The sequence below is a fragment of the Nilaparvata lugens genome, chromosome 2, assembly GCF_014356525.2.
Source record: "Nilaparvata lugens isolate BPH chromosome 2, ASM1435652v1, whole genome shotgun sequence".
NCBI lineage: Eukaryota > Metazoa > Arthropoda > Insecta > Hemiptera > Delphacidae > Nilaparvata > Nilaparvata lugens.
Genome location: NC_052505.1, coordinates 47,277,717 through 47,303,770, shown reverse-complemented (window position 1 = coordinate 47,303,770; position 26,054 = coordinate 47,277,717). Strand labels below are relative to the sequence as shown.

General features: G+C 36.3%; 1 protein-coding gene across 1 annotated transcript; it reads left to right on the top strand.

Annotated features, from left to right (window-relative positions):
• Positions 1 to 1,715: 1,715 nt before the first annotated feature.
• LOC111052997 lies at positions 1,716 to 25,669 on the top strand. Its single transcript, XM_022339827.2, has 3 exons — positions 1,716 to 2,061; positions 23,136 to 23,208; positions 25,034 to 25,669. The coding sequence occupies exons 1-3, from the start codon at positions 1,918 to 1,920 to the stop codon at positions 25,450 to 25,452; spliced, it is 636 nt and encodes a 211-aa protein (XP_022195519.1). The 5' UTR covers positions 1,716 to 1,917; the 3' UTR covers positions 25,453 to 25,669.
• The last annotated feature ends 385 nt before the right edge of the window (positions 25,670 to 26,054 follow it).

Here is a 26,054-nt window from a genome sequence, read left to right as displayed (position 1 = left end):
TTCAAATCCGTTCTTAGTGCGCCTCTCTAAAGGGCCACTAAACATACCTACCAAATTTGAACGTTTTTGGTCCGGTAGATTTTTAGTTCTTCGAGTGAGTGAATCAGTGAGTCGGTCAGTCAGTGAGTGCTATTTCGCTTTTATACAGAGTGTCCCACAAAGTTTGTAACAACCGTTAACCATAGATTCTACTCGACATTTCTGACGAAAACTGTTCAGTAAACGTTTTCCTATCGACCTTAGTTTCCGAGATATATTGATTTTTCGATATTTTCAGAATATGCCTACTTCTGGTCATTAAATACTCAATAAGTCGAAAACTAAATTCGATAGGAAAAGCGTTCACTGAACATTTTCTGTCAGAAATGTCGAGGAGAATCTATGGTCAACGGCTGTTACAACCTTGGTGGGACACCCTGTATATATAGATTTGAAATCGAAATATTGTGAAATTCAAATGACAAATAGATTGAATAACTTTAATTTTCAGTTATAAGGATGCATAGCCTATATAATATTATGTAGTTCATATATTAAACTAAAATTGAATCCACAATCATTGGACACGGAAAATATCCACAATAAATTTATAAGCAATTCAATAATAAATTATATTTTATTCACTTCATAAATTTAAGTGTTGAATTAAGATCTATTAACAAATTAAATTCTCATGATTATCTGACGGAGTGCAGATCAATAGATGCGCATAGCCAATAGATGGCTATTTACAATATAACCAGTGACTATATAGATTGTATCAACATTATAGATTGGCCATGGGTAAATCGACCCAGGAATTTCAGTCCGCGACTGCTTTGTAGCCATGTAGATGAGCCTAGAAGTACCTTGAATTGAATCATAGATGATTAGATGGATAATTCTATTTTCGCCACACTTTAATGTAATGAGCTGGTTTTCGTACGTCATAATGGAAGCTGAAAGTGATCGTTTTCTATCTAGGTCGGTAAAATTTTACGGCCCTAGGGCTGTAAAGTAACCTTGGATGTCGGCTGATCCTGATTTGATGATTTTGATGTCAAAGTTTTCACAAAATAGTTCATGAAACAAAATCAGTTTATGCTTCAAGAATTGAATAAAGTACTCGGTAATAAGATAATAGCATTTTATTTGGATGAATGAAATACAAATAAGATATTATAAACTATTCAAATTCAATTTTCAGAGTTTAATAGAACTTCTAACCTCTAAGAAACAAGGAATGTAGTTGTCTCCAGTCTTAGACTTAGAGTACCACTGCGTTTACCACTAAACCTGGTGGATAATTTTGAAACTACTTGGAACTACGATTTCCTGATATTAGGATTACCTCAGATTTGCTTGAGCTATGATCATTCATTTTGCTTTCAGAAGTGCCTAATAACAATTATTCTCATATAAATATTGTTTTTCATTTGGTGTGGTGAAAAATAGCGTTAGCGCCACGGGCAAAATTATGTGTTACTGGCTCGAAATCTGTTACCGGCCTCGGACTTGAAACCGATTTCGAGCCGGTAAACGCACATTTTCGGCCCTAGGTTCGAAATTAATTATATTATTAACCACCTGTTCTTGGATCAAAAAATCCAATATAGATACTGGAAAAACAGTAAACTCTCCTAAAATTTTCAAAATATGAAAAATTTTCATAAATCTCTGTTGAAACATCTGATCTGATATTCGATTTTTTTGTTTGATCAATAAGTAAAACATCTGATCTTTGTTAAAACATCCCGAAAAATTTCAGGTGCCTATTCACATGCTGTTTTCACACAAAACCTTTGTGGTTACAGTAGGTTATTTAAAGAATTACAGTGGGTATTCACTATCCTCAAGAACATATTCAAGTATAATACACAAGGTTTTCGGAAGCGTCACTTATCAATTGTTTAGTAATCGTTTAGTGACTTTGTGAGTATGAATTATCAATATGGAAGCTATTTAGACAGATTTCACCATCTTTATCCAAATGAGGAAATTATAGAAAATGACTTTGAGCCTAATAAATACGTATTCTACTTGATTGAACCCACAACCGATCCTGATCAAACAGAACTGAAGGTAAGTTCAATTCAAGCTATCAATATCAATTTATTCTACTTTTTTTAAACATATTTAGCCCAGGCAATGTATGCTCAAACGAGGGTATAGAGGGAAAGTTTGGAAGACAATTTTTGAAACCGCAGTTCTGCTTGGGGTAGTAAGGAGGTAAACATATCAGAAGTCCCCACCACTACCCACTGTGATAAGGGGGTTGGGGTGGTTGAGAGGTAGGCTACCATTTTTTGGTTTCTCGCATATTACTCGAAGGCTATGTATCTTATGGACATAATTGTTATACACAAAATGAAAGCTTACATAATTCCCTACAATATTCATCTTACAAAATTGTTCTATATCTTTTCTAGTTTTCGAGGTATTCGTTATTGAAGGTGTAACATTTTTGAAAAAGACGTTTCACTCCATTTTTGCTCTCATAACTTTTTAAAATTGATGGGAAAAGTCCATGCTGATTATCAGGTTATAGAGCATTGAATTCTTTTCAATTTGATGTATAATTTTACGTTTTTACGCATTTTCCTACAACTGTTACCTATTGCAGCAGCTTTAGGGTTGAGTGTGAAATCTCCAGTTTTTCAACGATAGACCAATTGACAAAGGAATTTGAAAGGAATGTTTTGAACATAATTTTTGACTTTGCAGCTTTGTTGAGACTAGTTGGGAGGAGAACATCTTAAAAGTCCCCCATCCTAACTCATGTGCCAGGAAAATGAGGGTGGTTCAAAAGTTGATTTTCTCAGCTTTTTGCTTCGATGCTCACATCTTGTACAATACGTTCAACCGACATTATCATTTATACAAAAATGAAGCTTGATAAATTCTGTACCCTTTTTGTTCAGTATTGCAACAAGTGATCATTCGATAACGAAATTTGGAAGGGGTGTCTGTGACACAATTTTTGTCTTGGCAGCTTAATTTGGACTAGTTGAAAGGTAAACATAGCATAAGTGCGCATCTTTATCCCCTCTGATGAAGGTTAGAATCGCTGAGTAGAAATTGTTGCAATATTAAAAATTCCACCCCCTACATTGAAGCTGCTATAATAATGAAACGAAAACTTGGCATGTTGGAATAATACATCATTTCAGAGAGAATCTAATGCTCTACAAACCTACGATAAGCATTAATTTTTACGATGCATTGTTGGAGAGTTATAAGCCCTGAAAGAGCAAAAGATTGGATATAACCCTGTTATTTCAACAATTACTCACATTCAAGAGTGAATATTTCGGGAACTGTTGAGAATATCACAAAAATTCCACTGAAAAAAATAGGGTAGAGAATTTATGAATCTTCATTTTTGTATATTTTGGTTGAACGTATTGATGTAGGCAAGCCCTACATGGATACTAATCATATGAACACGGTTGTCATATGGTGACTGTTTTAGCAACGAAGGTTTACAAGTAAAATTAGTTTGATGAGATAATGTTAAAAGATGATGTTGTATTTTATTTTTATCTTGTTCAATATTGTAAACTTTTCATGAATAAAGTGTTAATTACAAAAGCAAATTTACAAAATTTGTTTCGGAAGTGAGATTGAATCATTTAAAAAGAAGAATCGTGCTAAAAGTTTGTTACACAGAAAAAGTTTGTTTAAACGAGAGCAAGATCAAAAATCTGGTGTGGTACACTCACACAGCTTTCCTTGCTCATTGAACTGTAAGCCCCATTTTCAAACGAGAATAATTTGAGGGAATAAGATAATGACGATTGGCGGCAACATATTTGAAACTACGATCAGACTTCTATACATGTGTATATATAATTGTTTTCAGAGTACCTACTTTTTCCTTTGTGTAAATTGTGAAATTCGATGTTTTTTTGGACCCCCCATTAGTTTCCCCGAAAGGAGACTCATGCCAGTTGATAGAGCTGATAAATAACTATACAGGGTATGAATTTGAAAAAAATCGGTCAAGTCATTTTTGAGAAAATCGTAAAAAACATGGTTTTTTAGTAATCATATGCCATTTTTCCCGTCATTTTGAATTCAATTTTATTGAATTTTTTATTATCGGATCCTCATGATATAAGGACCTTAAGTTTAAAATTTCGAGTCAATCGGTTGATTAGGAATGGAGTTATTGTGTTCACAGACACACACACACACACAGACACACACACACACACACACACACACACACACACACACAGACACAGACACAGACACAGACACAGACACAGACACAGACACAGACACAGACACAGACACAGACACAGACACAGACACAGACACAGACACAGACACAGACACAGACACAGACACAGACACAGACACAGACACAGACACAGACACAGACACAGACACACACACACACCACACACACACACACACACCACACCACACACACACACACAACACACACCACACACACACACACCACACACACACCACACACACACACCACACACACACACACACACACACACACACACACACACACACACCACACACACACACACAACACACACCACACACCACACACACAACACACACACACACACACACACACACATATATACAGACCAATACCCAAAAACCACTTTTTCGGACTCAGGGGACCTTGAAACGTATAGAAATTCAGAAATTGGGGTACCTTAATTTTTCTCGGAAAGCAATACTTTCCTTACCAATGGTAATAGGGCAAGGAAAGTAAAAAGTAAAACCACCAAATTAAAACGTCATTCTTCCTGGAACATTTTCAGAATACAATTCGAAGCAGCGGCTACATTTTTAATAATTGGATCAATGAAGAGAAAACTGTACATTTGACGTTAGCCTTGACAGGGCAAGCTGCTAACCTATTGAAAACTTCATCAAGTGAGAAATTAGATTTTGATGAATTAATGTTAGCACTAGAACAACGCTATGGGGATAGCCACTTACAGAACGTATACAGGTGTCAACTGGAAAATCGTTCTCAAAGAAATGGTGAGAATTTGCAAGAATTTGGAGCTGATGTAGAGCAGTTGGCTCAAATTGCTTATATCTCTGCACCAGTCGATATTCAACAACATTAAATGTTGAATAATAATAATAATTATTATAACAATAATAATAACAATTTTATTGTTAATATTCTAAATTTTAGCCACGCAAACATTCATAGATGGGATTCGTGATAACGAAATAGAGAGGTCATTGTTGATTGTGAACCATCTTAATATGCGGTCTGCACTTACCCAAGCTCTGACATTGGATGCTGCTAAGAGAGCAGTCCATGCTGTACTACCAACTTGCCAGAGTAGAGTACTATATACGGATGAGGTGACACAAACTAACAACAATGTAGAGTGTTGGCTGTGTGAAGAGAGTGGACATATACAAATATATGGTCTTCTCAACAAAAACGGAAAAATCGATGTTGGAACTATGGAAAAGTAGGGCATTTGAAGAGATATTGCGAAGTTGTTCCTACGGAAAATAAGTCAGTAGCAAACTCACTAAACAACAATGAACAGAAGGAAAACTAATTTCAGCTAACATTGGGAGGCGAATGTCAGCTGCTACCAATGAGACCTATGCTACCAATAATTGTTAGTGTTACTATGATTAAAAGGAATAGGAACAGCTTGCACACAAATTGATCAATTGAAGGGAAACAGTGATACAGGAGCAGCATCATCAATCATACATACAGATTTGATTGATTGTTTAATAGTTAAACAGATAGAAAGAAAATTTGTACTTCAAACTGCTTCTGGAGAAAAAGTCCCTGTACATGGAAAAGCTGACATTGTCTTATATCTTGGTCGAAAGTGAATAAGAGCTACTGTTTTCGTTGCATCAATATAATCGATGATTCCATTTTAGGCCTAGATCTTATGAGAGAGTACATACATTTTTAATTGATATCTCCAAGAATGTTATTAAATTTGATAATTAATATTTGCATTTAAATCACCAGGAAAACAAAACAATAGAACAGGAATAAGACTGTTTTCAATAGAAGAGGAACTTCTACCACCTTTTTCAGAAGTGCTGGTCATGACAAGACCTGAAAGAATGTCATGCTATTTGGTCTTACTAATGAACCGGCAACATTTGAGAGATTAATGGATATTGTGCTTAGTGGTCTGTCTTTTATTTGTTTATCCTCAATCACACCCACCTTGAAATCACATTTTTATAAGATACTAAGCCATTCTAATACTTTTTTCTCTCCTTTCTGCTTTAAAAGGTACCGTATTGATTAATAATGTGAATATCTTCGGAACGGTTTGAGATATCAATGTGTGGTTTTCACCATTCATTTTTTTCTTGAAATTCCGTATCGAAATCATGTATTGCATGACCACCTTCTCATTAAAAAAAAATAAAGTTGCATTCGAAATGGCTGATCCAAGATGTTGGCCCAGATTTTAAAAGTCATAAAGTAGTATTTTCAATTTGAGTAGGAACCCCAATCACACCCACCGTCAAATTCCCTATGTGTATGAGATATTAAGCCGTTCTCGGACTTTTCACCCACTCTGTATTATGATAATGGAATTCATCAGAAATGTAATTTATGGGTTCTTGATTTGAGTTTTTTTCTGCTCAACACTATCTTCACTTCTTCATAAATAGACTCTTTCAACATTCAAATTCTTATTTTGTTCACCAAAAATCATGATGTATCCTGAAATCATAAATTATAGGATTATTAAATTGATTATTTCATTCTTCATGGAAATCACATTTAAAATTTATTAGAAAATGTGGTAAGAAGAAGAAGAAGGTGTACTGAAATCTGCTTGATGACTTGTAGGTACTTATCAAACTTTTTCTGTAGAGAATTGCTATTCCCAGCTTCTCTTGGAAGGAGATATGATTTCATGAGTTGTCATTATTTGTAGAAGAATTACTTTTTATCCCCATAAGAGAACATGTTGTATAAGAGTGTCACAAAGTGAATTTTTGTGACGGATGGAGAGCAGTCGTCTAGTGTAGAATTAGCGAATTTATTCTATTTTAGAATAGGAATAGGATCGACTGCCGGATATATTTTGTTAGATTTGCAGTTGTGTACATGCACATCATCACCATCGTCGCCAATCCCTATGAATTAGCAGCATTCGTATCATCAGAACGATAAGCGGCTACCGAGTCGGGTTGGTATCGTTCTTCATGAAATTTCTGGAATGGAAATATTGTTTACCGGCCTGAATTAGTGTAGCAATTAGTATCAGTGTCATCATTCGCTGCACCCTTAGCATCAGGAGCAGCTGAGTCAAACCCCCGTCACATGACCAGTGGCGTGATCGTCTTTTCAGACTCTCATTGGTCAGGAAGCTCTTTTCCCCCGGCCTCCTAATTTTCAGCGACCCGGTGCAGCTTCAAGAAGACCTGGGAGAGGGCAGTTGTTCGGTGAACGGGTTTGTGTACGGCTGCGTTCCAAGCGGCGCTCCTAATAGTGGTGTATTAGAGGGTTAATATTCTATTCTGTATTTTAGTGAATGGAATATTGTATGTCGAATTGCCGACTGTATTTGAAGATAGAACTTCCTGGGGGATTTTCTTTCTTGTTGGTTATTTTTCCTAAATTCGTATCACTGGGGGTGAACGAGTTATCCTTGGTTTTGAAACCTGTAAGGGATCTCGAATTTGTGCTACAAATAGTTGAGTGGGGAATTTAGCTAGGCTCTTATAGCGGATTATTTTTGAGGGCTTAATTCTTAAGTCTTGTCTCTGTCGCTTCACGACGTTTTTAATTAACTTATAATACGGGAAGTGGGAATCGGTTCGCTATTCTCCGTATCAGTATCCACGTCGATTCAGGTAATTGTATGTCAGGACTAGTAGTCCATATATTTCTCCTTCTCTGTAGTAAGGTGGCCTTTAGTTTAAAGAGTAATTTTTCTCCATTGAGTTTTTATTCTTGTAGGGAAATCCCTGTCCTTTTAAAGAATAGTTTTTCTCAATTAATTTTTATTCTTGTGGGAAAATCCCTGTTCCTTTTGAGAAAAGTTTTCTCAATTAATTTTTATCCTTGTAGAGAGATTATTATCATTTATGGTAAATTTTCTTTGCTTAGTTTTCATACTATAGAGTGGCCCTGTATTTTAAATTCGCTTAGCAGTTTCTGACTTGCTGTATTCCAAGTAGGAAAAGTCCAATCCTTTTCCTAGAGAACTCAGGTGCAGCTTGAGTTCGTCCTTGTCGAAGTTTCTAGACTGCGACGTCCATTCTCTTTCTTTCTCTTCACTTTCCTTATTCTAAAATCCTTCCAGCTCTCAGGTACAGCTTGAGGACTTCCTCGCCGAAGTTTCTAGACTGCGGCATCCTTTCTCTTTCTTTCTCTTAATTCTTCCTGTGTTAAAATCCTTCCTGATCTCAGTTTCAGATTCGAGATCGTCCTAGTCGCGGGTTTTCAGACCCGCGAATCCTTTCTAAAATTCTTAGAAACATGTCTTCTTTAATAGCAAATATTATTTGCTGGTTTTCCCTGTGGAAAATTCACGAATTTTCCCGTGATCTCAGTTGCAAATTAGAGGTCGATCTTGTGGTAGTCCTTAGACTGGCAATTACTTGGAAAAGTCTATTGAAATCTTTTCCTGAATTAGGAGTCTCTGACTCGATATTTTCCTTGTGGAAAATCCTGGAAAAATCCTTTCCTACCCTGACAACGACAGACTGTTGTCTTCCCGATATTATTCTACAGACTGTGTCTGTGAAAAATCTTTTCTATCCTCTCATAATAGTCGACATACTGACTATTAATTTAAAAGCGTTTCGGACGATTGAGAGTGATTCCCATACCCTTAAGGGCAGTCACAGATTGGCCCTTAATAACCGGCGCGCAGTCATCAGATTAGCGCGGAAATCCTGTTTAGCAGTTTCAGAATTGCTGAAAATCCTTTCGCAGCTGCAGGCTCGCGATTCAGAAATCCTACACCTAAAACCTTATCCTCTAAACTTTAATTACCACATAATTGAAATTGTTATACTGTATTTAGCTAGCAGGTCCAGCTTGCTGAGAGCTAGAGCGCAATTCTCAGATTGCGGATTATTGAGCAGATATTTATTTGCTGTAGAGAATAATAATCTTATTATTGATTCTCTGTTCCCTACACCCTATACCGTATACCTCATACCCTGCACCCTATTCTCCATAGCTTACACCCTATACCGTGCCCTATTTGACGATATCTTAAATATCACTAACAACTCCATAGTTCCGCCATACCGTTACTCCATAGCCCTCACCTTAAACCCCATAGAAAAACCACATCCCGGGCATGCAGGTACAGCCTGCTTGCCGTCAATTCGCAGTTGGTTCAGATTGCGTACTACCTTTATAAATAGAATTATTGGTAGGGATCTGATAGTCAGATCCGTCTCCTTGTATAGGGTAATCTTAATCTCCCTTAACACCCACCCTGTATTCCAAAGGCCGAGGGCCGAATCGGCCAGCAACGGCACGGGCAAACACTCTTCCCCTGAAAGTAAAAATCTCGCGAAAGAAGCAGAGGGTAAAGAATCAGGATAGAGGGAGAAGTGTAGGTCCGGTAACTCCACCTGTCAGTATGGTCACCGACCCCGACCCATACCCGACTGTAGCTAGTCCGCGTCGTAGCAATACTTCGCAATTATTAGGAAACCTAGAGGGTGGATTAGGTCATGCTAATAAAACTGACGTCTCCCATCGTGGGGCTAAGACGTCTGGCGCCCAAGAAAATCGCGAAGAGGGTTTAGGTGAATCCCAATCCGCGATGAGTGTACACGGAGAAGAGACTACTCATCAGGATGATGAAGTCGTACAGGCGGTCCGCCGGGAGGACCTCGCGGAACGCGAAGCCGACCCCAGAGTGTCGTGGGTGTATCGGCTGAATAAGGAGGAAGCGGTCGGCTACCTAGAGAGTCTCGGCCTGTCGGCAGCGGGGACTGTGAGGGAGCTGAGGAGGAGGATGGTCGAGCACCTTCGATCCCGGACCGCTGCTGCCTCTCAACCAGGTACAGAGCCGGCACTGTCCCGCTCTTCAGGCACGTATAGTCAGGGAGAAGTCTGCGACAAGGTAAGAAGTTGGAATTTACATTTTGATGGTGTATCGGATGCTCCCAGTTTCATCGAGAGGCTCGCGGAACTCCAGGGCGCATATGGGATCTCTGGGGAGCAATCCCTTATAGCCCTGCCGGAGCTGATGGAGGGAGGGGCCCTACTTTGGATGCGGAATCGTCGCTCCCAGTGGAGGACGTGGGCTGATTTTGTAAAGGCATTTAAACTCCGTTATTATCCTCATTCTTATAGTAACGACCTTGAGAGTCAGATCATTGCAAGGAAGCAGAGGGAGGGCGAACCGGCTGATGAGTATGCCGAAGCCTTGCTTACCTTAATGAGACGGTTAGGTAGTTATGAGGGGGATAGGATGCTTCAAAGATTGTTTTTAAATTTATTACCGAGGTATAAATTATATGTTCGTAGTGCAGGGGTTAAAAATGTAGATGAGTTATTAGATGTAACCAGAGAGTATGAGGCGATTCGTGCCGAAGAGAGAAATGGGAGGTTATCTCTGAAAAGCACGAAAAGTGAAGAACAAAAACGGAGTGATTTTCAGTCTAAAGCCGCACCGAAAACGCGAGAAAATAGGGTAGGAGGAATACAAGAGCCTAAGTGTTGGAATTGTAATAAAGTAGGGCATTGGAAGTCGAATTGTCCCGAAATTTCTAGTTGTCAAAGGTGTAAAGAAATTTTTGATTATTGTAAATGTGTCTCACAAACCAATAAGATATCAGGTATCGCTGTAGTGAAGTCATCACGTGTTTTAAGTACGAGGTCAAAGTTGGGGGATGAGCGCATTTTTATTGATGTAGAAATTGCAGGGCAAAAATTTATTGCACTATTAGATATGGGAGTAGAGGTATCCTGTATTAGTGGAAAAGCTCTTAAAGTGTTAGAGAACGTAGGGTGTGTAAGAAAAGAAAATTGTAGTCACCATAAAATATTAACTAATGGGAAGTATAATAATTTTTCCACAAAAATTATAACTAACTTAAAAGTAGAAAATATTCTAGTTTCATTTCAACCGGTAGTTGTAGAGGGGCTTTCCCACGATGTGTTATTGGGTATGTCATTTATGAAGCATCATAATATGAATATTCAAATGCGTGATAGAATTGAAGAGTGGGAACCTAGTATAGTTGATAGCGGAGTAACAGGTAGCTCAAAAGGTGAAGAGATGTCTAAGTCTTGTATCTCAAAAGTTGCTACAGTAGCTAGCGAGAGACGGGAGAGTGAGAGTGATGGAGATGGGATTTATGTCCATGTGGGAGTAGGTGGAATGGATCTCAATGCTTTAATTGATACGACGACAGAGAAAACATTTATCTCTTCTGAAGTAGCTAACCGGCTTGGAGTAGAAGGGGAGCCCATATTACCGGTTATTGTTTGTGGGAAAAATTATAAATGGAAAGTAGCTATCACACCCGATATAAAATCGCGAATGGTTTTAGGGTTGAAAAATCTCCGTGATATGAGAGCTGTAATAGAGTTACAGCCTCATGGTATTCGCTTAAGGAGTAGGGATGATGAGGGAAAATTATCAGTTGTCTCCGGGATGGAGAAGGTAGATAAATCCCCTGTAAGAAAACTTGGAAAGTTTTCACCTACCTCTGAACAAGCTCCTGTAAGCGGGAAAAGAGTAAAGCTCCATAAGAGGGTTGAATCTATTAAACTTTATACCTGTCCTAAAAATATAGAGAAGCAGGGGAATGCTTTGAATATTGAGAATAGGCAGGGTAAGGTTGTGGTACGGGATGTACTGTCACGTTTTCCTCATAGAGAGGGGGGCGAGTCGAATAGAGCTAACTCAGGTTGTAGTGTAACTCATTCAATTGAAAATCGCCGTAGCGGTAGCGAATTTAGTGGGAAAGGAGAATTGAAAACTCGATCCGAGATAAGGAGATCAGGGGTGAATGATTTTGGAAACAATTCATTGTATTCCAGCTGTCAACAGTATAAGAGCCGATGGAGAAGAGCGAAAGAAATAGGTAGATTTCTAATGTGTCACGTATGAGGGGTGAATGGTTCTCTTTTCTTCTTTTATCTTTTTCTCCTTTTTCTTTTCATTCTTCACAGGTGCTACGCCGTTTTACCTTTCCTTTTCTTTCAGATTATTATACAGCTGCTTTCAGCCAGGGGCTGTCGTTATCGGGTTATCGGGAGATAACAAGCGATGAAGTCTATTGCTAATTGCTGTTACAATAGTTGGAGCAACAGGTTGTTTCTTTTTGAATAGGAATAGGATCGACTGCCGGATATATTTTGTTAGATTTGCAGTTGTGTACATGCACATCATCACCATCGTCGCCAATCCCTATGAATTAGCAGCATTCGTATCATCAGAACGATAAGCGGCTACCGAGTCGGGTTGGTATCGCTCTTCATGAAATTTCTGGAATGGAAATATTGTTTACCGGCCTGAATTAGTGTAGCAATTAGTATCATTGTCATCATTCGCTGCACCCTTAGCATCAGGAGCAGCTGAGTCAAACCCCGTCACATGACCAGTGGCGTGATCGTCTTTTCAGACTCTCATTGGTCAGGAAGCTCTTTTCCCCCGGCCTCCTAATTTTCAGCGACCCGGTGCAGCTTCAAGAAGACCTGGGAGAGGGCAGTTGTTCGGTGAACGGGTTGTGTACGGCTGCGTTCCGAGCGGCGCTCCTAATAGTGGTGTATTAGAGGGTTAATATTCTATTCTGTATTTTAGTGAATGGAATATTGTATGTCGAATTGCCGACTGTATTTGAAGATAGAACTTCCTGGGGGATTTTCTTTCTTGTTGGTTATTTTTCCTAAATTCGTATCACTGGGGGTGAACGAGTTATCCTTGGTTTTGAAACCTGTAAGGGATCTCAAGTTTGTGCTACAAATAGTTGAGTGGGGAATTTAGCTAGGCTCTTATAGCGGATTATTTTTGAGTACTTAATTTATAAGTCTCGACTCTGTCGCTTCACGACGTTTTTAATTAACTTATAATACGGGAAGTGGGAATCGGTTCGCTATTCTCCGTATCAGTATCCACGTCGATTCAGGTAATTGTATGTCAGGACTGGTAGTCCGTATATTTTTCCTTCTCTGTAGTAAGGTGGCCTTTAGTTTAAAGAGTAATTTTTCTCCATTGAGTTTTTATTCTTGTAGGGAAATCCCTGTCCTTTTTAAGAATAGTTTTTCTCAATTAATTTTTATTCTTGTGGGAAAATCCCTGTTCCTTTTGAGAAAAGTTTTCTCGATTAATTTTTATCCTTGTAGAGAGATTATTATCATTTATGGTAAATTTTCCTTGCTTAGTTTTCATACTATAGAGTGGCCCTGTATTTTAAATTCGCTTAGCAGTTTCTGACTTGCTGTATTCCAAGTAGGAAAAGTCCAATCCTTTCCTAGAGAACTCAGGTGCAGCTTGAGTTCGTCCTTGTCGAAGTTTCTAGACTGCGACGTCCATTCTCTTTCTTTCTCTTCACTTTCCCTATTCTAAAATCCTTCTAGCTCTCAGGTACAGCTTGAGGACTTCCTCGCCGAAGTTTCTAGACTGCGGCATCCTTTCTCTTTCTTTCTCTTAATTCTTCCTGTGTTAAAATCCTTCCTGATCTCAGTTCCAGATTCGAGATCGTCCTAGTCGCGGGTTTTCAGACCCGCGAATCCTTTCTAAAATTCTTAGAAACCTGTCTTCTTTAATAGCAAATATTATTTGCTGGTTTTCCTGTGGAAAATTCACGAATTTTCCCGTGATCTCAGTTGCAAATTAGAGATCGATCTTGTGGTAGTCCTTAGACTGGCAATTACTTGGAAAAGTCTATTGAAATCTTTTCCTGAATTAGGAGTCTCTGACTCGATATTTTCCTTGTGGAAAATCCTGGAAAAATCCTTTCCTACCCTGACAACGACAGACTGTTGTCTTCCCGATATTATTCTACAGACTGTGTCTGTGAAAAATCTTTTCTATCCTCTCATAATAGTCGACATACTGACTATTAATTTAAAAGCGTTTCGGACGATTGAGAGTGATTCCATACCCTTAAGGGCAGTCACAGATTGGCCCTTAATAACCGGCGCGCAGTCATCAGATTAGCGCGGAAATCCTGTTTAGCAGTTTCAGAATTGCTGAAAATCCTTTCGCAGCTGCAGGCTCGCGATTCAGAAATCCTACACCTAAAACCTTATCCTCTAAACTTTAATTACCACATAATTGAAATTGATATACTGTATTTAGCTAGCAGGTCCAGCTTGCTGAGAGCTAGAGCGCAATTCTCAGATTGCGGATTATTGAGCAGATATTTATTTGCTGTAGAGAATAATAATCTTATTATTGATTCTCTGTTCCCTATACCCTATACCGTATACCTCATACCCTGCACCCTATTCTCTATAGCTTACACCCTATACCGTGCCCTATTTGACGATATCTTAAATATCACTAACAACTCCATAGTTCCGCCATACCGTTACTCCATAGCCCTCACCTTAAACCCCATAGAAAAACCACATCCCGGGCTTGCAGGTACAGCTTGCTCGCCGTCAATTCGCAGTTGGTTCAGATTGCGTACTACCTTTATAAATAGAATTATTGGTAGGGATCTGATAGTCAGATCCGTCTCCTTGTATAGGGTTATCTTAATCTCCCTTAACACCCACCCTGTATTCCAAAGGCCGAGGGCCGAATCGGCCAGCAACGGCACGGGCAAACACTCTTCCCCTGAAAGTAAAAATCTCGCGAAAGAAGCAGAGGGTAAAGAATCAGGATAGAGGGAGAAGTGTAGGTCCGGTAACTCCACCTGTCAGTACGGCTACTGACCCCGACCCATATCCGACTGTAGCTAGTCCGCGTTGGATGATCAATTTTTCCTCTCAAGTTATCTCAGAGATGAGACTCAGCTCAAATTTTTGTATCACGGACCTACTCTCTGCTAGGAGCATCTTATGATCTGCCCTCTATCGGTAATAAATGAAGAAATTAGGCCCCAGCTTGGCATGAAAATTATTGAGTCTAATCATTTGAATTATCAATTGATGTGTGGGAGGTGCTCTGTAGAATAGTAGCTAATTGCAGCGAATTTTTTGGAATATTGGGCGGGGCTTAAGAGTCGACCTCGACTTTATCCATTGGCAATTGATATTTCTCGTTGACAGTTATCAAATTAGCAGTGATCATGTTATTTTTGCCTTTGCTTGATGCAATTGGAAATAGAATTCCAAATCAAGTTTATTCAGAATTGCTTGACTCTGGTATCCATGAATCTCTTGCTTATTCTGGAATTTCAGGCATAGCCTATCGCTTAAGTTGGTTCACACCGAAGTTATTGACAAAATGTTGATAACTTAATCCTTATGGATTCTATAAGATTGAATGGAACTTGACTGATACATATGCTCATCAAATGTTTACATTTTGTTGATAACTTTGGTGTAAACGCAGTTTTACTCTTCGTTTCACTTATTCAAAAGTGTAAAAGCAGCCAATCCACTGATTCTTCCATGGAAGTCCATTTATATATAAGAGTCCATTCATAATAATTAGTCTAACATTTAATGTGGCTGATTTCTCATGTCCTAAACTTTACTACCATAAATATTAAAGTGGGAATTTTCAAGTGGACATTCTAATGTTAATTTGAATAATTCTGAATAGAGTTTATTCAATCACTTTGATTATTGACTACCATCATATGATTTCTTTATCTAATCTTAGATTGAAACCAAAAGCTTAGGGATGAAAATTTGAATGTAAATTAACATGTAACTTAATTTAATTTCTATCTCAATTGAGAACTTTAGTATTTACTTGTGATTCATTAATATAAATATCAAAAGGTTTCTCTTGTGTCATGTAATGACATCAATATCGGGGACCGAGCTTCGCTCTGGAGTACAAAAGCATAAAAAATCTATTACAAAAGAGGAAATTATAACATCATTCATAGTTCATACAGAAATGTTCTATCTAATCACAGTAAATTGAGATTAATTCCCAGAAGAATGCAAAAATTTCCCTCATATAGAACCAGTTGCACAAAAGCCGGTTGAATTTTAATCCTGATTAATTTCATGTGAACCAAATCAGAGAAGACCATTTCAAAAAGATGGATCTACTGGAATGTATCAGGATTTTACCTGATTGAATGATTACAAAAGTTCAACAGCTGAGTCATAATTTTGACACAGTCCCACACACATGAACTCGCTCACTCACTTCCATCATCAAAAGATGATGAAATAATTATTATCGGCTGTTTTTCCAAGGATGAATAATAATTATTCTTTTAATATCCTTCAGCATGTTTTCCCAGGGATGAGACCTAGTGCAATCGAATTTTCATATTATAAACCTACTATACTCTGAATTTAGTGAGAATCGTTCGAGCTGTTTTCGAGATCCGGTGAAATACAAACATCTAAATATCTAAACATACAAACATCTGAACATCTAAACATATAAACAGAAATTGCTCGTTTAATAGTATAGGATGAAAGGAAATAGGACCAGCTGATGGAATGTTATGTTTTTTCGAGATAATTTTTAGCTACTTTTGAAACATAAAAATATCAGGTCCAGTAGCTCCAAAGCCTGTTCAATTTGAATCATGATTAAATTCCATGAGAATTAATCAGAGCAGGGGTTTTTCTAATAGAAGGCTTCTCTGATTGGTTCTCGTGATATTAAGTCCGGATAAGGAGTTAACAGACAGGACAACTGGCTCTCTCAAGGCCATGGCTGCATAGAAACATAGAACAACAGAAGGAACCAATACAACAGAAGCTGAAGAAATTAGTCGCATTTCTATCACCTTACATAAACATCAATAATTCAACTACCATTTTATGTTGGAGAGGTCGATTTTCAATTTCTTTTGCTATCATCCAGTCACTTTCTGTACCTATTCTTCCAGATGTTCTATGAATACTGCAATGTTTTAAAATGAGATCGCTAAATTTGGTAACTCAACTACAGCTATTATAATCTTTTTCACTTGCTCACACTTTCTTTCTCACGTTTTCAACAGAGTCTGGAAACTTTTCTTGATCAGCTGCTACTTGAGGGACCAATAATTCTTTCTGAAAGAGCTTCAGCGATTTTTCCCAGAGTTGGGGCCTGTTCCAAAATAATTTTTCTATCGAAAACGTACTCTATTCCTGAATTAATAAAAAAATGTTGGAGGCGTTTTCGAGATCCGTCAGACATACATACATACTTATCCCCAAACACACATATTTAAACAGAAATTGTTTGCTTAGTATAATTGACTCCAATGATTATGATATCATTTGATGAGCGCTTATTTTTCATAATAATAACAACAGGTATCAAAAGCAAAAGTGGCAATCATAATTTTGAAATCGAAACAGTAGCTATCATCTTATCTCCATCTGATCTAATGTGAACAAATTATAGTAAGATTCACATCAATGTGTCAGTATATTTGAATGGGTAGCATTGATGCTATTAATGAGGTATACTGACAGTTTCAAGTGATTATCAACGAACTGTTATTCTCCAATATTCTTATCGAAAGCTACCTTCTATTTCCTTTAGTAACACAACTAATGTTTGGGAATAATTGATTCATGGGGAAAAGCGCCTTACTTCTATGGAAGATATTTTAGATATTTTACATTAGGAAAAGCAATAGCAGCTACTTGGCCGTTTTAATAAATAACCCCTTTCTTTCGTCAAGTTAAATTCTGGCCGAATTTCCTCATTTCCAGATTCCACAACGGACACTTCTGAAGTTCTAAAAATACCCTCCATTCCTCATACTAAATACTTAAAATTTCATCGAAATTGTTTAAGCTGTTCACGCGATCTGTCAGATATACAAACAAAATTAGTCTTGATAGAATAGGATCAATTGATAGAGCTCCCGTCATAAAAGTTTGTTTTATGAAACATAAAAATTATCTATACTCCCAGGAATAGAAATAAAAATATTTATTCTTATATTTAAATTCTAATATTTATAAATCTGATTACCCTTTCACATAAATGTCACATAAATTTTTTTTTTAATTAAAAAAAAAATTTTCAATTATTCAACACGACATGTTTCGGCTATAAATAATGCCATTATCAAGTGATTGGGAAATGAATAATAATATAATATTCTCAGGAATAGCTCTGATTGAAGTAGCAGTGCCCAATTAATTTTTCCGCGATAAATGCATTTCAATCTTCAACTTGGTGTCAACCTAACAAAGTTAACTCAATGCCAACCTGACAAAATTATTAATTTGGTTACCAGTTAACAACTGTTTAGAGGTACTCTCTCTAGATTATAGTTTGTGACAATTCGTTCCAGTGGCTACTTAAAAAACTAGCTCTTTAAATCATATTATGAAAATCAAGGCAGAGGCAGCAAACAATCTCGAAATATAATGGTTATCAACGTTACCACTAACTGATAACAGTATCAAATTGAATCAGTCTCTTCCAGTAAACCAATTGAGTTCATATTACTTATTATTTTTTTTATTCTATTAATTATGAAATTATTATATTAAAATCACATCTATAGGTGGGAATGTTGTGGTAAACCTAACCTAAAACGTTCGAATGCTTAGAACACTAACATAGAGTTGAGATCGTTCAGACCCTGCTTATTGTATAATAATATAATGTGATGGCATGTTTATTTGTGAATTATTATTTTTCGTTATTGTGTAGGAAAAAAGGAATCTATAATAATGAGCTAATCAAAATTATTAGCACAATAAATGAGTCTATTTTTGAAAAAACAAATTATAAAAAAGATATAGTATTCTGATGTACAATAATAACAAAAAGTTACAAATACTCTTTGTATGTAAGTCTACATTGACAAACGGTATTATTTAATTTAATTACATTTATTGTTTGGATTATCAACAAATAAATATTAAATAGAAGCGATCTTGCTAGATTTATTCCTCTTTGCACGAACAACCAATCAGAGGACAAAGAAAGGGATACCAAAATTTGAATTGTTGAGATGCAACACAGAATGTTGAGATCTCTGTTATTGCAATTTTATGTATTATTATTAATTCACCTACACTGTTGGAATTGAACTGTATTTGGAAATGATTGAATTATATTTATGTTTTTATGTATTTATTTGTCTTGTAAGTCAGGGAATTGAATGTAAACAAAGGAAACATTTTTCATAAAAATATGACGTGTGCACTACATCACTCAGCTACAACCAATAGCAATCGTCCTATGCAAATTAGAAACAGAGAGATTCATAGAATTGTGAATTTAATTCGGGGAAGAAGATTCTTTCTGCTCTAGCACTGACCTGCCCTAGTCACACGTTTTGAGTAAACTTACATTTTTGTTGAAAAATTTTATGTAAATTATTTTTAACTTTTTATTTGTGAATTTAAATGTTAATTGTAAAGTTCCTTTTGTTTGTGGAAATAATAATCAACGTAAAATACCCGATTGAATCTACATGAATCGCAGAGTAATATACCAGCAACACGTTCTACTTGGAGGCCAGAAAATCCAGCACATGGCAGAAGAATAATTATTTGCGAACCAATGAAAAAGGAAAACAGAGTCGCGTGAGTTGTTCTTCTAGTAAATATATTGGGGCCCCATCTACGATTCATGAGTGATATAAATTCTAGTGAAAATTAATGGTCATGACCAGATTGTAATCAGCGGAGATCCAACGTTAATCTACATTATAATAATCATCATTAAATTAGATTAATTTATAATAATCTGTCTATCGATCAAGCTATTCCAAAGCAGAACTCACAACCCTGTAATTATCATTTAAGCATACATCTTCTTTCAATTCTTGAATCATTACCGTATTAAATTGTAATTTGTACATGTTTGGTATTGTTAAACCAGAACACGTTATACCGATCATCACTATTCACTTGAAGATTATTATTTACTATCTGCTTATCTTGAAAATTGTCAATATATTGAAATAACTGAGCATATCTTCCAGTTCGTTTCTTTTCTGAAAACCTTGATATCGTCTTTGACACGTTACCATTGGTATTGTGATAGACCTCATATGGTCAGTGTAACAAGTCGGGAAATTAATTTGGTGGAAGGTTGTGGATGGTTGCTAATGTATCAGTGGATCACTGCGGGATTAATAAATATAATTCTTCTTACATTTGCTTTTACATTGGTCACTGTCGGTGGCTTAGCTTATAATTTCCAAACTAAATTGAACAGTGTATGCGGCATTTTGCAGGATTTAAGTCAATGTAACCCAACACTGATAGGATTAGATTCTGTACTCGAACCTCTTTTCGGAAATTATATTTATTCAATAAAGTATTCATTATCAATTCTGATAGCGGTAAGAGGCACAATCATACATGGATTTGTGATCTATATCTTTGTTCGGGTTGCATTGGCTCTTTATCAGAACGACAACCAGGTAATAATTTTAAGATCGCTTTATTTAAGCTTAGTACTATTGGAACACTCCAATCCTACATCTGGGATAACCTACAAATTTCTCAACCAATCAAATAAATTCTCAAGTCTGATATTACACAGAGGGGCATATATTCATGTACCCATAAAAGTGAGCACTTTCATAAATTTATCTATTTTTTGTGTGGACCATGCCCTCCCTGGAGGGATCTATGTTCTATATCAACATGATGGTATGGACATTTCAATTATAATTAAGAGATTGGAATAAGAAGAATATACATGCTAAAAGACGGACTTTAAACCCTTGAAAACCACCCTTAGAGTTGAAATATTGCCAAAAGATTTCTTAGTGAGCACCTAGGACTTATAAGGAAGCTATATTTCAAGTTTTTTTGCAATCTGTCCAGTAGTTTTCCAGAAATTGTGATCAGTGAGATAAGAATTTCATAAGTATAGATGTTTTATGCAAAAAGAAGTGGCGTGGCGAAACGCCAGTACAATTTGTATTGGACCATATGTTCATATAAAAGCGGCGTGAAAGTGGCGAAAAGTCAGTGCCATGCCAGCGCCACACCACTGAATGAATTGGGCCTCACCTGCTGATTTGTGATACCACGGAGTGGAGAACACTACTGGTTTCCTTCTTCCCTGTGATAAAGTTTTCTCAGAGAGATTCTACCTGTTGTCATTCTGCCAATGTGTGCTTTTCATTTACATTTTTTCACTTTTTGTGTAGTTGAGAAGTTGATATTGTGGTAATTATTCATATTGAATGAAAAAGACTAAGAAATTGTCAAAAAACCACTGATTTATTGATAATTAGAAAGACCAGTTTCATTTATTACACCATTGTCAATCTCTGATAAACTAAAACTAAATACAAGAGCAGCAGAATTTATACTAGTAGGCGAGTACTGCTATTGGTCGAGGCCATGAGCGCCTGCCATTGGCCTAGCTAGACAGTCTCCTCCCCTCAACGGTGTGACAAAATGGCGGCTTAAGCAACAGAATCGCCATGATAATAAAATTCACTTTTAGTACAAAATAAGAACCAAGAAAACAAGTGTGAAAGATAATAAAACAAATATGTAAATGGAAAAACTATTGACCAATGTATGCTTACAATTTTATGATAAAACTAAATTCGTAGTGTTGTATTGGTTGAAATGAATCTGGTCATTTAAACTATACTGGGAATTTTCCTTAATTACTCTTGTTATTTCTAAAGCATCTAGAATATTCAAAGATCTGCCTTTGTTATTAACATGCAAAAACTCAACATTCTCCTTAACTGTGAACTTGTGATCATTTGTTATCAAATGTTCTGCAAAGTTAGATTCCCCATTTTGTTTATTCCAATCTCTGATGTGCTCTTTAATTCTACTTTTGAAACTTCTACCAGTCTGAACCACATAACAAGCATTACAATCATCACATTTAAGTTTGTACACCCCGCTTTTATCCCAAATATCAATTTTGTCTTTACTCCATATAAATAGACTATTTAAAATCGGTTTGGTCTTGAAAGCAACATGAATCCATTCCTCTTCAATTCCCTACCTATCTTATCAGATACAAGGCCTGAATATGGGATTGTTATCCAAGTCTTCTCCTCACAGTTTGAGCCTACAAAGCTAGAATTGATTGAAATTTGTCTATTAATTGTACGGTACTCAATAATCTGTCCACCATACTTTCTTCATACCCATTTGTGACAGCTATCTGTTTAATTTTAGTGATCTCAATATCAAAATCATGATGGCTCATAGGTATTGTTAGTGCTCTATAGACCATGCTATTGAAAGCAGCAAGTTTGTGAGAAATAGAATGACAAGAATGAAGAGGAATGATAACATCAGTATGGGTTGGTTTTCTGAAAATAGAAAACTTGTGAAAACCAGTGCTATGATCTATTCTTAAATCTACATCTTTTTCTAATTTTTTCATTGAGTGGCTCAACCTTGAGCTCCTCTCGAATGTCATAGTTACAGGGTAGATACAATCTTGTGCGTCTCTTTACACTCCCAAAAGCGCATCTCATCCTCTTGAATTTTGCTAATTTCAAGAGTTTGTTGTTTTTCTTCTAGTAATATACAACTCCCTATCTCTAGATCTAGTGTTGTGCGCATGATCTACATTGCGTATTAAATGATGGTTTCTTTTGATGAAGATGAGGACTGCATGTATGTAGGTAGGCTACCTATGTATAGTTCCCGAATCGTTAAAAATGTGTTATCGTTTTTGCACTGGCGGCGAAAAAGTCGGCAGGACAGGAAGCCTCTGATTGACTGATTATCAAGTGATTCTCGAATGTCAACCCAATCAGCTGAAAATCAGCCAATCAGAGAGCTTCCTGCCCCGCTGACTCTTCTGCCGCCAGTATGGTAGGTATGTAACCGCTAGGTATGGTACGTATGGCTCTAACTATACACATTCTTGTACCTAGTAGAATAATATTGTATAGTCTGTTGTAGCTGTGGCATAATCTGCATAACCTAAAGAATTATCAACTGAAGTGGACGCATTCCATTATCACTTTGTTATCACTATCAATTGATCTTATTGATCCAATCCAGTAGTTGTGATTTATATTATTTCAATTTATGAATTAAATTTCAATTTTTCACACAGCAGCTGAGTTCAAAGAAATCTATACAGCAGAAATTATAAAACATATGCGTTTTACAAATAGTTTATCTGTTGCAGGATCATGCTGACCCCTATTTACTGGAAAAAGTTGATATGTTTGTGAGGAAGATATTCAATGGAAAACCCAAAGGTGAGGAAGTTATCAATCAATCTTTGATAATAAACTTCTATAACTTATTACACAAAAGTTCATTATTCAATTTACAAGCTTAAAGATCTGGTGTGGCGCACTCACACAACATTCAACAGTTTCCAACAGTTTGCAATTGAAATAATAATATTTTCTCGAATTTCGAGCTTATTTTAAATTTTAGGTGGAAATGTTACTGAACATTAATTCATTTTCAATCCATACATCTCATATGAGCCTTTATTATGAATGGATTTCCGGGATCACTCATTTACGATGCAAATGATGCAATTGAAGTTTTGTGTAATAGATTCCAAACTTTTTCCAGTGTCAAAACGTGAATTTCTCTTAACATCGAAATGATTATATTGATCTTTCATGGATATTGGGTTACAAAAATGTGAAAAGTCCATGAACTTGAATGATTTATATATTAATTTTATACTCTGTAGGATAAAAAAGTTTAGGTAGCTCGTTCCTGATTCTATTGAAGCCATAATATAGGCGGGATATGATCATGCTTGGGTCACTGCGAAGCAGATCTGATACAATAACAATATTAAACACGATTGCTCTCTTGCAATCCTGTTTTTCCCCGACTTTACTGCACGTTTTTTCAGAAATCCTGTTAGATTTTAGAGATTTTCATGCTAAATCTTTTTCACTTGGATTTTTTGTACAAATTGTATTTGAAGTATGATAATTGAGAATCAAAAATCAAACTTTGTATAGATGGGGCGGAGCTCCTGAAATTTTTACAGATATGCGACTTGTGGCAGTTGATAGAGCTCATCAATGACTATTCTACGTATAAATTTGATCAAAATCGTTGAAGCCGTTTTCGAGAAAATCGCGAAAAACCCTGTTTAGACAACATTTTCGCCATTTCAGCCGCCATCTTGAATTGCATTTGATTGAAAATTGTTCGTGTCGGATACTTATAGTGTAAGTTCCAAAGTCATTCCGTTGATTGGGAGACGAGATATCGTGTACACAGACGCGCACACACACACACACTCACACACACACCAACACACACACACACACACACACACACACACACACACACACACACACACACACACACACACACACACACACACACACACACACACACACACACACACACACACACACACACACATACATATATATATATATATACACAGTTTACTCGACTGGCTCAAACAGCACTCTGGTTTGTGGACTATATCAATAATGTCGAAACTTCAAAATCATTTATGCATTTTTAACACATCACGTCTAGGATCATCTTGGAGAAAGTCACATTGAAAGAATATTCAATGTAGCAGGAGATATAATTATGTGGTTTCTCAAATTCTGAATATTTCTTCCAAGAGAAGATAAATAGAGAAATGTTCAAACTTGAAATAGTTTAATTTTTTTTATTCAATTTTTTCAATTGGAAAAAGTAAAAAGCACACGCCCTGAAAAATTGAATTCTCTGAACAATGACATATAATAGAACGTGAATTTCTGTCCATAAATGAGCTGAGAGATCAAAATATTAGAATTATTCTGACTGCTACTGCGCACTTTGAATGCATGAAATCTGTGAATAAGCTCTAGAAAAGGTAAAATAAGGTACTTTCCACTCTTGCTTTGTAATTTGCGTAAATAAATTTGAATTTATTATTACTTTCAATGATAAGAATGATGAAAACAAACATATATTTTTCATTACGGTAATGTTCATGGAAATATTCGTTTATGAATGATCTTTTAGCCTACCTGTCCAATTAAAACCAACCGATTTTGATATGAAATATTATTATATTATCATCCATGTTTATCTCTATTCCAGATACATCCGTTCCTAACTGTGATACATCTAAAACATTTAATGAATTGACTGAATTGGGGGATCCAACTTTGAAATACAAATCACAAGATAGACAGGAAACGCACTTTAATGAATTGGAATGCTCAAAATTACTGGATAATGGGGTATCGGTATCCAACTTATGCTACAACTCTTGCGATAACCCTGATTGTTACTGTGCACCTTACTGCATGATGCTAGAGGATATTCAAAGCAGATCTCAAAATTTTCAAGAAAATCAAACCGAAGATATTATTTATGGATACGAAAATGATATGCAACACTCCAAGGAAACACCAAATGAATTTTTTGTTGGATTCAAAGAAAATAATGAAGATGAAATTTACCCAAACATTGATGATAATGACGATGATTGTGATGGTTTGATGATTGATGAATGAAATTCAATTTGATGCAATCCAATGTGAATGTGTGAATATATGTCTTTATCTTCTTCTGAATTATTTTGAATGCTCCAAATCACATTGTTACTCTTCTATCACTACTCACTCATTTCGTATTTCCCCAACCAATCAAATGGTTTACGTATATCAACTTTATTATGTATATTTTCTTATATTAACTGAACCTGAATATATAGGGAAGTTTTTGTGAAAATACTGATTTTTTTCTTGAAACACACAACATTTTCTCTAATATTAATTAACTAGCAGGTAACCCGTGAATATATGTCTTTATCTTCTTCTGAATTATTTTGAATGCTCCAAATCACATTGTTACTCTTCTATCATACTCACTCATTTCGTATTTCCCCAACCAATCAAATGGTTTACGTATATCAACTTTATTATGTATATTTTCTTATATTAACTGAACCTGAATATATAGGGAAGTTTTTGTGAAAATACTGATTTTTTTCTTGAAACACACAACATTTTCTCTAATATTAATTAACTAGCAGGTAACCCGTGCTTCGCAAGGGTCTATTTAATAACTCAACAAACTGAAAACTTGACTTATTAATGAAATCAAAATAGAATTG

Bases quoted from the DNA above. Each gene is read 5' to 3' on its own strand.
- LOC111052997 (XM_022339827.2), top strand. From the start codon at position 1,918: ATGAATTATCAATATGGAAGCTATTTAGACAGATTTCACCATCTTTAT. The intron at 2,062-23,135 runs GTAAGTTCAATT...TATCTGTTGCAG, and splicing joins CTGATCAAACAGAACTGAAG to GATCATGCTGACCCCTATTT. The intron at 23,209-25,033 runs GTGAGGAAGTTA...TCTCTATTCCAG, and splicing joins ATTCAATGGAAAACCCAAAG to ATACATCCGTTCCTAACTGT.